Here is a 16751-nt window from a genome sequence, read left to right on the forward strand (position 1 = left end):
GGGCAACAGTAGAGGGCGGGCCCCCGGAATAATAATGGGAGAGGGATGGAGTGGGAGGGTTTAGAATGGGAACTAAGCACCGTCTCTGAGACTGAGGGCTGGGTATGTCTGGCTGGGCGTTACAGTAGAATAAAGGGCAGGAAGTCTGTATTTAGGGTAGGAATTGGAGTGTGGAGTTTAGGGATGGTTAGTGTTGATATTAAAGGGGATAGTCTGATTTGGATGTCAGTAGGCCATCTCAACTGCCTGAAGTCGGAGTGTATTTACACAATTGGAGTGTAGTAACATTAGTGGGAGAGGATAGGGATGGGATGTAACGACCTGACAAGGATTAGTTAGCTCACGAGTCCTTGACCACAACTGTCTACACTTTGTCTTCCAAATAGTTAATGTTTCAACCTCCTGGGGTAATAGTCAGTAAACACATCTGGTTTGAGGAGGCAGGCAGACAGACAGAATAAACACATTCCATTTACAGACATTCAGGAACATAGGCCTCAGAGAAGATAAACTGTGTGTGTGGTTGTGTGGTCGTGTGTGTGTGTCTCATGTGCCGTCATAATGTCAGGGTAATTGGGGTCCAGGTAAATATTTGTGTAGAGCCTCCTCAGCTTTAAAAAATAAAAAACGGGGAAACCTGCTAACACTTTTCAGCGGCAGACAAAAATAACTGAAAAGGAGGAAGAGACTCCTACAATAACGACGTGTCAAAAGATTTTCACATTTCAAGTGATGGAAAAGAGAGCACGACAAAAAAAAAAATGCCTGAAACGTTCAAGGTGCACACAGTATCAGAATCATTAAATCATGGTTGTTGTCCTATAAAGTTACTCAAATTGATTCCTCCAAACTTCTACTTGATTCGGTACAGGGGTATTGGGAACAGACTGGCGCAGTGAGCAGTGGGGCGCAGTGTTTAAAACATCACCACTGTCTGCTGTAGTCTGGGAGGAGAGTAGGCATCTTGAAGGACTCTATGGGAGGTCAATTAGAAGTGCCCAACACGACTCCGCGGGCATTCATTTCGGTAAAACAAATCTAACCGAATTTTCTGTGAATGACAGTAGGGCTGCAGTGCAAACCAGCATGCACTTAGCCTGACACCTGGACTTGATGTATGCGTGGCTAACTCCAACTTTCTTATAAATCATGAATCGATGTCAACGGAGGATTGTTGTGAAGGTTTGAGTTACGCTGAGCATTTTTCAAGTCACGATTCAGCCCTCGGGCTATACTTGAAATTGAACACAGTCGGGTCTGGTGTGTGTGTGTGTGTGTGTGTGTAATAATAATTATTTGGTGGGTGCTTATATTTGTCCTATTTCACACATGTCAAGTGTGTATTAATACACGTGTGAATTGGAAATGGTTTTGTTGCATATACAGTGGGGTCTGGAATGATTGGCACCCTTGATAAAGATGAGCAAAAATGACTGTATAAAATAAAGAATACAAATACTATATTGTATGCAACAAACAAAAAAATGACATTGTTATTCTTTTATCCTAATACAAAAGCTCAGAAAAATATATTTTGTTAAACAAGTACAAAAATATAGGGGTCAAAATGATTGGCACCCCTGTTTTCAAAATATGCCTTTTTCAAAAATGTTTCATGAGATTGGAGAACACATTGGGAGGGATCTTAGACCATTCCTCCATACATAATCTTTCCAGATCCTTGATATCCTTCGTCTGCACTTATGGTCTGCCCTCTTCAATTCAAACCACAGGTTTTCAATGGGGTTCAAGTCGGGAGACTGAGATGGCAGTTGCAAAATGTTGATTTTGTGATCAATTAACCATTTCTTTGTGGATTTTGATGTGTGCTTGGGGTTATTGTCTTGCTGGAAGATCCAACTGTAGCCAAGTTTCAGCTTCCTGGCAGAGGCTACCCAGTTTTGGACTAAAATGTCCCAGTACTTGGTAAAGTTCATGATGCCATCGACCTTAACAAGCCCCCGGGGACCAGTGGAAGCAAAATAGCCCCATAACATCAAAGATCCACCACCATCTTTTACAAGTAGGTATGAGTTATTTTCTGCATTGTTCTTTCAAAGGCCAAACTCACCTCTATTTTTGTGTCATACGACAATAGCACCCGTCCAAGTGCCAATGCCATTCAGCAAACTCCAGGCGGTGCTATGGTTGGAATGCCACGCATTGTGTCCACTGGATACAAGGAGGCTCAAGCCTCTGCACTTCCTCAAACTAATTTTCCTGCGCATGCAGTAAGTCACTGCTCATTGGAGAAGGAATTTATACTGTAGCCAAGGCAACAATATGTACCAGCAGCAATAAAAAGCTCCTCTGCCAAAGAAATGAGGCATTTTAATAGGAGGAGCTGAGAGACTGTTCAGAGCAGCGCCTGCATGCCTGATCCTTCCACCCAAACTCTCACTAAGTTACAGCCATTTGAAGTCTGGACTCAACAAAGATGTGGATAATTTAAGGTGAAAACGGAGGGTTAGATGTGTGGAGCTGGTGAGGGGGAGACAGGGGGGAGAAAGGGGAGCTGGATTCTTAAACATGGGATCATTATCTGGGCCTCCCGTGGAGAGGAGGAGAAAGAAGGGGAGAGGGGGAGGTAGGCAGAGAGGGAGGGAGAGAGGGAGAGTTCCACCACATGGCCACGCTACACCCACTCAAGGGAGTGCACTGGACTGGACTTCGCTGTTAAACATTTCTTTGCCTCCTTGTCCCTGCCTTCTGCTCCCACTCTGTCTAATATGTCTAACACAGCAGAATCCCAGAGTGGTTTGTATCATCACGGTCCACTTGCCCCTGGACATAGGCCTGTCCTGTCCATATCATTAGAGAAGCGCCAGTTCCTTGAGAGATGCCCCCCCCCCCTCTTTACCACCCCCACAGAGGAACACACTCAATCTGTCTGCTCTCATCTCATCAGTGTTAAGTCACGCATAGGCCAAGGCAGGCACCTGCATCCGCCTCTGCACCAGCCTTAGTCCCCCTAGTTAAAGGAGCGTCTCCTACATTTCACAATCACACAGTAACAGGGCCGACCCATCCTCAGGGAGATAGCTACCCCCTTCCTGGACCCACCTCCTTATCCTCTCCAGATACACATTTGCTGCAGATTGCATAAACCGGAACAGGAAGCATTATTTCACCCAATACATAAAACAAACCCTCCGCTCTGGAATATGGGGTGTAATAAACCCCAGGTTCCCACCAAGACAGAAAGGACACGAAGGATGCTTATTGCCTAATTTCCTGTAGCAAAGCTCCTTTCTCCCCCCATCGTCATCTATGGCGGGAAAGGAACTATGCAGTGTGTCACTGCTGATAATGTTATGATGAGGGGGCCAAGTGAGGGGAACTGAAGAGAGGGAGGGAACTGAAGAGAGGGAGGGATCTGAAGAGGGGGAGAACGGAGGAATCTTCCCATGCTGCAACAGCAGCAGCTGCCCCAGCTCAATCCTAGTCCCAGCTAATAAAGGGCATCCTCAGACAGACAGTCGTGACCCAGCCATGACCACAACAGACCCAGGAAGTCCCCATTGAACCATGTCTTAACTATTCATCTAACTCATGTGGGAAACGGAATAGAATTAGAGAAGAGTGGAAAACAAATAAAACATGGTCTTTCATGAATTAAATGAATTTACTAGAAATAAACCATATCAACAATATCATCACAACGGCAGGGAATTATAATGGGAAGGAATCTACAGTATCAAATAGTTAATTGTATGGTTCAAAAACATTCTTAGTTTCTCCTTGAATTGACTTTCGCTCACTTCCAACATGTGAAAGTATCAGCTTGGCTCAGTGTGTCTCCTCAATCTTGGTTCTGCTCCGCTGCCATCCTCAGACTCAGTCGGCTCAAATAAGAAGCAGTTGATGTCATTGGCTGCCTGGCATTGCCACCGAGGCCATCTGCTGTCCAGCTGAAGAGAAGAGCTACCATCACCAGCTGCAGCGTCAGGTGTGGCCCCTCACCAGGCAGGGCCCCAAAGGGAGAAGTATGGCCCCTCACAAGGAAGGGCAGGCAGGACCCCAGAGTGAGAAGTGTGGCCCCTCACCCGGCAGACCAGGCAGAGCCCTAGAGGTAGAAATGTGAAAACTTGAGCGTGCATAACTATTCACCCCCCCCAAAGTCAATACTTTGTAGAGCCACCTTTTTCAGCATTTACAGCTACAAGTATCTTGGGGTATGTCTCTAAAAGCTTGGCACATCTAGCCACTGGGATTTTTACCCATTCTTCAAGGCAAAACTGCTCCAGCTCCTTCAAGTCGGATGGGTTCCGCTGGTGTACAGCAATCTTTAAGTCATACCACAGATTCTCAATTGAATTGAGGTCTGGGCTTTGACTAGGCCATTCCAAGACATTTAAATGTTCCCTTAAACCACTCAAGGGTTGCTTTAGTAGTATGCTTAGGGTCAGTGTCCTGCTGGAAGGTGAACCTCCGTCCCTGTCTCAAATCTCTGGAAGACTGAAATAGGTTCCCCTCAAGAATTTCACTGTATTTATCACCATCCATCATTCCTTCAATTCTAACCAGTTCCCCAGTCCCTGCCGATGAAAAACATCCCCACAGCATGATGCTGCTACCACGCTTCACTGTGGGGATGGTATTCTCGGGGTGATGAGAGGTGTTGAGTTTGTGCCAGACATAGCGTTTTCCTTGATGGCCAAAAAGCTCAATTTTAGTCTTATCAGACCAGAGTACATTCTTACATTTGTTTGGAGAGTCTCCCACACGCCTGTTGGCGAACACCAAACGTGTTTGCTTATTTTTTTCTTTAAGCAATGGCTTTTTTTCTGGCCACTCTTCCGTAAAGCCCAGCTCTGTGGAATGTACGGTTAAAGTGGTCCTATAGACAGATGCTCCAATCTCCGTTGTGGAGCTTTGCAGCTCCTTCAGGGTTTTCTTTGTCTCTTTGTTGCCTCTCTGATGAATGCCCTCCTTACCTGGTCTGTGAGTTTTGGTGGGCGGCCCTCTCGTTGTGGTGCCATATTCTTTCAATTTTTTTATAATGGATTTAAATGGTGCTTAGTGGGATGTTCAAAGTTTCTGATATTTTTTTATAACCCAACACTGATCTGTACTTTTCCGCAACTTTGTCCCTGACCTGTTGGAGAGCTCCTTGGTCTTCATGGTGCCACTTGCTTGGTGGTGCCCCTTGTTTAGTGGTGTTGCAGACTCTGGGGCCTTTCGGGAACAGGTGTATATATACTGAGATCATGTGACACTTAGATTGCACACAGGTGGGCTGTATTTAACTATTTATGTGACTTCTGAAGGTAATTGGTTGCACCAGATCTTATTTAGGGGCTTCATGCAAAGGGGGTGAATACATATGCACGCACCACTTTTCCATAAAAAAAAAAAGTACTTTTTTTCATTTCACTTCACCAATTTGAACTATTTTGTGTATGTCCTTTACATGAAATCCAAATAAAAATATATTTAAATTACAGGATGTAATGCAACAAAATAGGAAAAATGCCAAGGGGGATGAATACTTCTTGACTTTCCCTACCTGAACATAAACAGGAACCTGCACCCAGCCAGCTTCCTCCTCAAAAACACCTAAACATCTTGTAGTCGGGATGGAACATCTCTGTTCATCATCACTCCATCAGTTTGCATGTACTACTGTTCACACTGATACAGGCCTGTCTGTCTGCGACGTGCCTGGCTCTGTCTCAATGGACTCATTACCAGGCCTAGCCTTATTAACAGAGGGAACAGACAGACAACAATAGAGTCATTATGTATTACAAGCCACTACCAGGCACTGTAGAACAACGGATGACAATGTAAACACAAATCATACTAGTCTAGTCAAGAGACACACTAAACTGCATATGTGCAATTGATTTTGCAGACCTGTATTCTATACATGAAATCCGAAGTTCAATTAAAGTATTGCAGCAAAATCTAATGTCCTCAATTCCCAATTCATCAAACCCTGAGTAAGGTTTTACTGTATAAGAAATAATAAGAAAATAGAACTTCGATCTGCAGGTGTCTGTCTCTCATCACACAAGGCCATGGCCAACATCATAGGGGTCCAGCTCCCATTCTTCCCCAGTGAGGTGATGCCTCACTGCCTCAGTGCCTGGGGGCTGGGCTAGCAGTGGAGCTGGAGCCCCTGGAGCTCTCTGTGAGCTGAAGGGATGATTAGCCTTTCCTCTGGAGAGAGAGAGAGAGAGAGAGAGGGAGAGAGGGGTAGAGAGAGAGAGGGGAAAAGAGCAAGAGAGAAAGAGAGGGAGAAAGAGACAGAGAGGCCAGCCTTGCCTCGGGCTATTGTTTGGACACAGTTCCTCTCACGCTGCATTGGCCACAGACAGGGCGTGGCTGGGGGAGGCCAGGCAGGGAGTGAGGAGGGTGGGGGAGGAGAGGGAGGTTCTGGCTCAGCACAGGGCATACTTTCTCTGTGGAGAGGGAACAGGAAGGCGGGTGGTCCCAGGAGAGAAGGGGGAGAGGGCTTTCCCCTGCAGTTGTGCAGCTCTGTTCCCAGCCTTTAGTTCTACTGCTCCAGAGCACCATGAGGTAATGAGAGAGCTGGAGCCTCTACCAAACTCAGGCCAGATGGTGAGAACTAGTCTTCCTCACAGGGCTCTGTAGGCAGCATAAACTAACATGGTTTCACTTCTCTCATCTGCAGACAAAAGTGGAGTATAAATGACTTTGTATTAAGAAGTGTTGGAGGTTATTCCCTTTCAAACTGACTACAGTATGTGCACTATCGAAAGGGGTCTTTTAGCCGGTAAAAGTCCACAATCCTCTCCATGCTTCAGTAGGGTGCAGAGAGTATAGCTTGTCCTTCATTCCAACTACATATACATATAGCTTGTCCTTCATTCCAACTACACCACTATTGAACCCTAACACTAAAATTCGGACCATTTCTCAGGCCCACCAAGAACTGTCTCAGATCAGATTAAAACCTGAATAATGCTTCAAACTCAAAGGTAAATCCCCAATCCCTCACTCCAACCTTGACCATGACCGACATCCCATGTGGCAGGTGTAACATACAGCCCATATTACAGCTATTTCCCCTCGTATTCAGCACAATCCAGCTGTTATAAGTCAGTTGTGTTCTCCCCCTGTTGGAACAGAATTGTCTCTCTGACTACCTGAAGGCTGCCTTCTTTACGGCTGCGTCTCAGGCGCTTTATGGAGCCGAATTTGGCAGATTCTCAAGAGTCTGTGATGAGTGCACGCTCACCCAGTGATCAGACAGCCACAACTACATAATTTGGAACAGGCTTACAGTGCATTGATTTTAGAGGACAGAAATGTTTTCATTTTTGCATTTGATTTGTCGCTGGAACATCAGCATCGTTTAGGAATGCTAAACAGATTGCAGACATCCAAGTGATGGATTAAGTATAGTGGCCAATTGTGCCGAGGGGTCATCACCCCCATGATGAATACATTAGTATCAGCACCTGGAATAGGCAGGTAATTTGTTACATTCAGCAGCACAGTGGATGCAGCCTCCTACTGTAGATAGATACTCCTGTATTACCAGGGGTGGTACAAAGTGCAACACACCAGCACAAAACAGGCCGATTCTCACATAGGCTTATTTATTTATGCAAATTCACTACGAGTCAGATCACGAACACACTGGCTTTGCTCCCTCTGGGCACCGATGTCAATTCAACGCCTACTCCACGTTGGTTCAATGTTATTTCATTGAAACGATTCAACCAGTGTGTTCCCAGTGGGCTGCCACCTTGGACCTACTTCTAAGGGAGTTCAAAGTTAGGGAACTAGTCTTCGTCACAGGGCATCATGGCTGGTGAGTTGTGATTTAATCTTGTGTCAATGCCAGCCAGTGGTTGGTTTTAGAAGGGCATTCCAAGGGCAAGGAAGCAGATTGAGCTCTAGTTTTATAGCCTTACTGGACATCTGTCAGTGATGTTATTGAGGTCCCACAGAGGTGAAACTCAGTAAAAATTCCTGGCATTTCTGCACAGTAGAATATATTTACACGAGTCAGCCCGTGCATACAAACAAGTCGTGTCTGTTCGCTAGCCTTGATCCGGCTCAGGGCAGGACTAACAAACAGACTAACAAATACCCAGACATGGAGAAGGAAACACCTCACGAACTCATCATCTCTTAATCCACTGAGTGCTGTAGCTGATTTATCAGATAACTCCTCTGACGGAGTGGTGAAATTTGACTAAGAGGAGAAATCTGAGAAATCTAAGTCTCACACATGAACAATCTTAAGCCTCATCTTGTAAGATGTCCTTAAACAAAGATAGTATAAGTGTTCAGCTTTGTGGGCCCCTCTCTTTCCAGGGTTAGAGTATTTAACCGAGTTCCTTTCCCAAGATGCAGTGGGGCGAGAGGTACGTGTGTATCTGTTTCGGTTTTGCCTAATCAGCCTCACATAACTCCAGTCACCTGACTGGCTGCCCTGCCGCCCGCCCTGCCAGGGAACAGGAAGCATGACACCACTGCCCTGATGCAGAGGAATGTGAGAATGCAGAACTAAGGCTCCCTGTTAACACTGCATGACTGCAAAGGAGGGAGGGGAGGGGAGGGGAAGGGAAGGGAAGGGAAGGGAAGGGAAGGTCTCCCACAGTCCCAGTGTACTGTAGTGGCCCTCAGATAGAATCCACTTAGTGTGGGAATGCTAAAATGCTAATGGCACCTGTTCAAACAGAGAGTTTGAAACCAAGCAAGCAGAGCAAGCTTGGGGGAGCTGGTAGATATTTCACACTGACCAGTCGACTCCGTGCTGTGCTTTAAACCCTACGGGCCAACCATCTGCAGCTGAGATCACCTGCTGCTCTGCTCAACACCATCCGCCCAACACACAGAGAGAACCATTAGAAAGACAGAGCCACCTACGACGCATCACAGAGCCACCTACGACGCATCACAGAGCCACCTTCGACGCATCACAGAGCCACCAGCTCAATATCTCCTGTTCCCCTCCCTGGCATATCTAAGCTCAGTCGGAAACCGAACAACAGCCTGAGGTGACGAGGAAGGAGTGTCAGTCCCTTCCTCTCTGATGTCACCTGACAAACACACAGCCTACACCAACCGGGACATCCCTACTTTCAAACTGGCATTGACATACAGTACCTGTCAAAAGTTTGAACACACCTACTCAAAAAATAATAATAACAAATGTTTGAGATTCTTCAAAGTAGCCACCCGTTGCCTTGATGACAGCTTTGCATTCTCTCAACCAGCTTCATGAGGTAGTCACCTGGAATACATTTCATTTAACAGGTGTGCCTTGTTAAAAGTTAATTTGTGGACTTTCTTTCCTTCTTAACGCGTTTGAGCCAATCAGTTGTGTGGTGACAAGGTAGGGTGGTATACAGAAGATAACCTTATTTGGTAAAAGACCAAGTCCATATTATGGCAAGAACAGCTCAAATAAGCAAAGAGAAACGACAGTCCATCATTACTTTAAGACATGAAGGTCAGTCAATCTGGAAAATTTCAAGAACTTTTAAAGTCTATTTAAGTGCAGTCACAAAAACCATCAAGCGCTATGATGAAACTGCCTCTCATGAGGACCGCCACAGGAAAGGAAGACCCAGAGTCACCTCTGCTGCAGAGGATAAGTTCATTAGAGTTACCAGCCTCGGAAATTGGCAATTAACTGCACCTCAGATTGCAGTCCAAATAAATGCTTCACAGAGTTCAAGTAACAGACAGCTCAAAAACCATTCCAGGTGAAGCTGGTTGAGAGAATGCCAGGAGTGTGCAAAGCTGTCATCATGGCAAAGGGTGGCTACTTTGAAGAATTTTGTTTAACACTGTTTTGATTACTACATGTTTCCAAGTGTTATTTCATAGTTTAGATGTCATCACTGTTATTCTACAATGTAGAAAATAGTAAAACAAATTAAGAAAACCCTTGAATGAGTAGGTGTGTCCAAACTTTTGACATCCACAATTGCCCCGCTCTCAATGGAACTATAAATAAGATAAGGCAGTAGCAGACTCACAAACCACTACATACTACTGTCATGAATCCCATCACACACAGCTCAGCGAACTCACAGGCTCTGAAACACCCCCACACTTATATCCTTTAGGCTCCACTACATCTATGAGCAAACTTTAAGAGACACCGCCTAGTGCATGTTATGACATGAATGAAGCAACATGAGTACGACTGTCCAGATCACCCTGATCAACCATGTGCTCACTGCTCTCACACCTCTCCCCTTCATGGCAGTGTGCTGTGGCGCAAGACTCATGCCGGAGCGTCTGGTAGCAACTGGCTCACACAGACAGAGAGAAAGAGCCAACAACGGAGCCGGAGCCAGGGGGAGCGTAGCCTCAGAGAAACCCACAGAGACTCCACCTCTGCCTGGGAAAGCACAGGAGAAGACTTGCCCTCGTTCCATTCTCCCACTTCCCTAACCCTATCAGACTGCTGTGCGTTATCCAGCGAAGGAATAGGTTAGCGGAGGAACAGCAGAATGAGATTAGTCATCTAGACGCCCAGTTGTGAGTTACCCCAAATACTTCCAACACTCGTTTTAAAATCAGTCACAGGTAAAGGTATATGTACTTGCGCGCACACACACACACACACACACACACACACACACACACTGAGTGTAACTCACCCTGGTAGCGGAGGCTGTCATGATCATGGTGGTTGTGCTGGTGATGCTGGTGGTTGTTCTCCAGGGGCGAGGGGGGGCTGCTGGCCCCCAGCTCTGCCAGTCTACGGCTGGTGGCCGACAGCTCTGAGCGCAGGTTGGTCACCTCCTGACTGGCAGACTGGATGGCCCCATCGATCCTCTGAGCCAGCTGCTTGTTGTCTTCCATCATTTTAAGGATTTTCCCCTGAGGACCAAACCCACACAGAGCAGCATGGTGTCAAGTGGAGCATTGGGGGATGAAGAGACTGAGACCCTCTCCCCCTCTTCTTCTCCTTTTTGTCCTCCTCCTCTTCCTCTTCCCTCACAGTTTACTTCACACATAAAGATGCCAGCAGCCAGTTCCTCTTCTCTCCCCTCCGTTCAGCCAGGAGATGCTGTGTCTACCTGTTACTGCACACAGTCAGTATCCTCCTGTCCCCAACCAGTAGACTGTTTCTGTGTATGACTATGAGTGTTTTGCCAAAGAAAGAAAGTGAGTGCGACAGAGAGAGAAAGAGAGACGGAGAGAGAGAAAGATCAAACACAGCAGGCGGTTTAGGGAAAGTGAGTGTTCCTGCCGAGGAGAATGTGCTGTGAGCAGCTGCTCTGCGAGAGGACCCAGCGCATAGAGAGATGACATGCACCCTTTTAAACGGAACGTACCATGTGCTGCAGCACCAGGGGAGAGGGGGGAGTTAGAAGCGGTTAGACCGAGCCGAGCGCCGCTTCTCAAACTCTCTAACTACAGAATACCTCATGTATCCCACATCCTACAGACAGCCTGTAATGAGTTAGTAATCCACTCTTTTATGGGGAGATGAAAAGCTTGTTTCTCCCACTTTCCTCCTCTCCCCACCTCTCTGGGCTTGGCTGTAATGTTGCTCCCTGTGACAAACACTAGTCAAGTGCTCTATATCAATTCCCTCCTTCTCTCTCTCTCTTTCTCTCTTTCTCTCGCTCTCTCTCACACACACACACACACACACACACACACACACACACACACACACACACACACACACACACACACACACACACACACACACACACACACACACACACACACACACACACACACACACACACACACACACGCAGTCATTCTGTCACTCCCACCCCCTCTCTTTCTATTCATTATATATTCCTCCCTTTGTCCCAGGAAAGCTCACCCCCACATCGGAGGAAAGAAAAGGGGGCTGGCTCAAGCCCGGCTAAGAGGAAAACATGTTAACCCCGAGAGCAAACTTAGCAGAGGACAGACAGAGAGAGAGAGACACAACTCACTTATAAGGGTCAACACGGAGGAGGATAGGCGGGGAGAATTCCAATTGAGCCTCAGCTAAAGAGCATTGTGGGCTTATGTCTTTGATTAAAGACTGCTCCAAAGGATTACCCGTCTGAGAATAATCTTTAAGCCCAACAAACAAACACTCGCAGATCAATTCCTATTTGGAGGGATGGACGGTTTTTGTGAACCACAGAGATTTGAATATGTACTGCATTTGTATGGCGAGGGAAATCGTCAACCCTTCTCAGCACAGCTACGACTCAGCACACCTCCGTGACACCCTGATCAAACCATACATCTGGATTGATTCTATGAGCAGTGTTAAACCTGTATATTCCCTGTGTCTGTGAACAAAGTCAGGGAGATAAATGTTTTAAAAAACACGTCACCCTGAGCCACTGTCTAGGTTGGGTGATAATAGCCAACGTGCTCACTGGCATTCACATAATGGAGTGGCAGACAAAGGCAGGGCGAGACCAGGGAGTCGGTATAACAGACAGTTCTGGTACAAGATCCCAGTTTCACTGGGAGGTTACTGCAGTTCCACCACACCCTAGTTTGAAATGAAACTCGTAATGTAATGTGGTGTAGCTGCTGGTGCTTTCACACATCATTTCTCTGTGCCTCTCAGATACTGTAGTAGTCGACCAGTTAGTCTGGCCTCAGGCTGGGAGACATGTACTATCCCTGTAAGAGAGAGAGAGAGAGAGAGAGAGAGAGAGAGAGAGAGAGAAACATAGAGAGAAACAGAGAGAGAAAGACAGAGAGCGAGAAAGAAAGAAAGAAAGAGCGAGAAAGAAAGAAAGAGCGAGAAAGACAGAAAGAGAGAAAGAAAGAGAGAAAGAAAGAGATAGAGAGAGAAAGAAAGAGAGAAAGAAATAGATAGAGAGAGAAAGAAAGAGAGAAAGAAAGAGATAGAGAGAGAGAGAGAGAGAGAGAGAGAGAGAGAAAGAGAAAGAGAAAGAGATGGAGGGAGAGAGAAAGAGATAGATAGATAGAGACAGACGGACAGACAAAAGAGAGGTTGAGGTGGAGAGAGGTGAGTATAAGAGACGGGAGCAGTCAGAGAGGACCAGTGTAGTCTGTTACCTCAGGCTAGCTCTAAGGTAGACTGCAGAATGATGGACATCTATTAAAAAAGCAGGACATTGCAGAGAGCACTTAGAACATGTTTCCACTATAATTCTATCACTAGCAAAATACTTTCACATTTCTGTCACGCCCTGACATACAATACATTGCATATACGACCGCAGGTAGAGTAAAGTTAATATGGCATGGTTATATCTGACTGACATGGTACACCGATTAACATCTCAATTCATCAGAGCCAGATTACAATCTCTGTTCAAAATGGTCAACGCTACACATCCATGATGAATCAGTGTGACCATCAGCATCAGAGCATGGAGAACCGTCTCTGTGTAACTCAACTGTCTCATCAGCCCTTGTTTGGTCTCTTGAGTCTGACATTTGAACATGTCTGCTTAGCGTTCACAAGGTGTAAACACAGCGACAGCTGGGGGGCCATGGTGGGGCAGTGTGTATGAAAGCACTGTTTGTCTGTTCTGACCCCGGGTGGGGAAGGGACTTCCATACACTGGGCTGTTGAATGATTCCAGGAGGTCAAGGGTCAACGTGCCCCAGATAGACATCAATAACAGGGCAGATACGTTGCGGATGTATAACCATTGCATCTCACTAACACAAGGTCCTCCTTTGTCTCGAATGTAAAGACATGTCAGACATTAGAAGTGAATCCAACAGACAGACTCCCCTCTAACCAGGGAGAGTCATCCTCCTCTCTCTCTCTTGCTACTTTCCTAACTTAGCCCAATGTTGTGGTTGTTTGTTTGTTCACTAGTTTGATGCTATTAATGGGAAGTGTAATTAAGTGTGCCAGAGGTGTGCAGTTAAAAAAGAGCTATTGATAAACAGTCACCATGACTGTCTGCCTGGGTTAATTGAATATCGACTTATCCTCAGCAAACTAGAATGCTTTCCATTTTTCCCAATAGTAGAGTGATGTAATACCATGGTTAACTATTTAAACAGCTCTTATCAGGGGCATGTGAGGGAGAAATATCTGCTCTCACCAAACACACTTCCTGATGTTCATCACACTGTGAAAAAGAGAGAGAGATAAGTGTGTGTGTGTGTGTGCCAAAGTAAGAGCGAAAGAAAGGTTAGTGCGAGGGAGAGAAAGAGCAGTCAGTCATTTCTGAAGTGTTAGAAACAGAACCACCATTGGAAACGTGTGAGTCTGTGTGATAGAGTAGGATGGGCCTCAGTGAGTCTGTGTGATAGTGTAGGATGGGCCTCAGTGAGTCTGTGTGATAGTGTAGGATGGGCCTCAGTGAGTCTGTGTGATAGAGTAGGATGGGCCTCAGTGAGTCTGTGTGATAGAGTAGGATGGGCCTCAGTGAGTCTGTGTGATAGAGTAGGATGGGCCTCAGTGAGTCTGTGTGATAGAGTAGGATGGGCCTCAGTGAGTCTGTGTGATAGAGTAGGATGGGCCTCAGTGAGTCTGTGTGATAGTGTAGGATGGGCCTCAGTGAGTCTGTGTGATAGTGTAGGATGGGCCTCAGTGAGTCTGTGTGATAGTGTAGGATGGGCCTCAGTGAGTCTGTGTGATAGAGTAGGATGGGCCTCAGTGAGTCTGTGTGATAGAGTAGCATGGGCCTCAGTGAGTCTGTGTGATAGTGTAGCATGGGCCTCAGTGAGTCTGTGTGATAGTGTAGCATGGGCCTCAGTGAGTCTGTGTGATAGTGTAAGATGGGCCTCAGTGAGTCTGTGTGATAGTGTAAGATGGGCCTCAGTGAGTCTGTGTGATAGAGTAGGATGGGCCTCAGTGAGTCTGTGTGATAGTGTAGGATGGGCCTCAGTGAGTCTGTGTGATAGTGTAGGATGGGCCTCAGTGAGTCTGTGTGATAGTGTAGGATGGGCCTCAGTGAGTCTGTGTGATAGTGTAGGATGGGCCTCTGTAATTCCGTGAGATGAAGTAGGGTGGGTCTCCGTAAGTCTAAGTCTGTAAGATAAAATAAGATGGGTCTCTGAGGCTGTGAGAAAAAGTAGGATACTGTTTACACAATTTTACAATGTGATTTTGGACTGTTTAATGAAGGTAAACTCAAAAAAGGGAATTGGAGTTGGAGAACTAAATCAGAGGACCACCCCTGAGCCCAGTTAGGGTCAGGCATCCTGGGACAGCCCCTTTTCTGTAATTCCGAATAAACTAACTTTGAGAAACTAACTTTGAGAAATTATCACCAGACCATGTTTTTCTCCATTAGGAGAGGACGAAGGTTGTAGACCTTTGCTGAATCTTTTAACCATACCACATGGTTAAACTCTTAGACTATCGATACCGACAGAATAAGAACAAGTCTTTGATATTAATTACTAGTCTGCAGCTAGGAATTCGTTATCATTGAACGGGAAGAACGACAACCGCCGAAACATCCATTCTATAACAAATGAATGAATGTCACTCTGAACTACCCCCTCTAACCAAGACAGAGAGAGAGAAAGGGAGAGAGAGGACGAAACTCTCCAACAGAAACAAACTTTTCACCAGCGATCAAGAGGACACACTGAGCGTAAACATATACAGTGGGGAGAACAAGTATTTGATACACTGCCGATTTTGCAGGTTTTCCTACTTACAAAGCATGTAGAGGTCTGCAATTTTTATCATAGGTACACTTCAACTGTGAGAGACGGAATCTAAAACAAAAATCCAGAAAATCACATTGTATGATTTTTAAGTAATTAATTTGCATTTTATTGCATGACATAAGTATTTGATACATCAGAAAAGCAGAACTTAATATTTTGTACAGAAACCTTTGTTTGCAATTACAGAGATCATACATTTCCTGTAGTTCTTCACCAGGTTTGCACACACTGCAGCAGGGATTTTGGCCCACTCCTCCATATAGACCTTCTCCAGATCCTTCAGGTTTCGGGGCTGTCGCTGGGCAATACGGACTTTCAGCTCCCTCCAAAGATTTTCTATTGGGTTCAGGTCTGGAGACTGGCTAGGCCACTCCAGGAACTTGAGATGCTTCTTACGGAGCCACTCCTTAGTTGCCCTGGCTGTGTGTTTCGGGTTGTTTTCATGCTGGAAGACCCAGCCACGACCCATCTTCAATGCTCTCACTGAGGGAAGGAGGTTGTTGGCCAAGATCTTGCGATACATGGCCCTATCCATCCTCCTCTCTATACGGTGCAGTCATCCTGTCCCCTTTGCAGAAAAGCATCCCCAAAGAATGATGTTTCCACCTCCATGCTTCACGGTTGGGATGTTGTTCTTCTTCCTTCTTCCTCCAAACACGGCGAGTGGAGTTTAGACCAAAAAGCTCTATTTTTGTCTCATCAGACCACATGACCTTCTCCGGATCATCCAGATGGTCATTGGCAAACTTCAGACGGGCCTGGACATGCGCAGGCTTGAGCAGGGGGACCTTGCGTGCGCTGCAGGATTTTAATCCATGACGGCGTAGTGTGTTACTAATAGTTTTCTTTGAGACTGTAGTCCCAGCTCTCTTCAGGTCATTGACCAGGTCCTGCCGTACAGTTCTGGGCTGATCCCTCACCTTCCTCATGATCATTGATGCCCCACGAGGTGAGATCTTGCATTGACCGTCATCTTAAAATTCTTCAATTTTCTAATAATTGCGCCAACAGTTGTTGCCTTCTCACCAAGCTGCTTGCCTATTGTCCTGTAGCACATCCCAGCCGTGTACAGGTCTACAATTTTATCCCTGATGTCCTTACACAGCTCTCTGGTCTTGGCCATTGTGGAGAGGTTGGAGTCTGTTTGATTGAGTGTGTGGACAGAGTCT

General features: G+C 46.1%; 1 protein-coding gene across 1 annotated transcript in view; it reads right to left on the reverse strand.

The window, feature by feature from the left end:
• LOC139413312 (kazrin-like) overlaps window positions 1-16751 on the reverse strand; it is a 157260-nt gene that overhangs the window by 73250 nt on the left and 67259 nt on the right. Inside the window, exon 3 of the mRNA XM_071160527.1 lies at window positions 10599-10821. Coding sequence (XP_071016628.1) covers window positions 10599-10821 — 223 coding nt within the window. The remainder of the gene's footprint in view (window positions 1-10598; window positions 10822-16751) is intronic.

The sequence above is a fragment of the Oncorhynchus clarkii genome, chromosome 7, assembly GCF_045791955.1.
Source record: "Oncorhynchus clarkii lewisi isolate Uvic-CL-2024 chromosome 7, UVic_Ocla_1.0, whole genome shotgun sequence".
Classification (NCBI taxonomy): domain Eukaryota; kingdom Metazoa; phylum Chordata; class Actinopteri; order Salmoniformes; family Salmonidae; genus Oncorhynchus; species Oncorhynchus clarkii.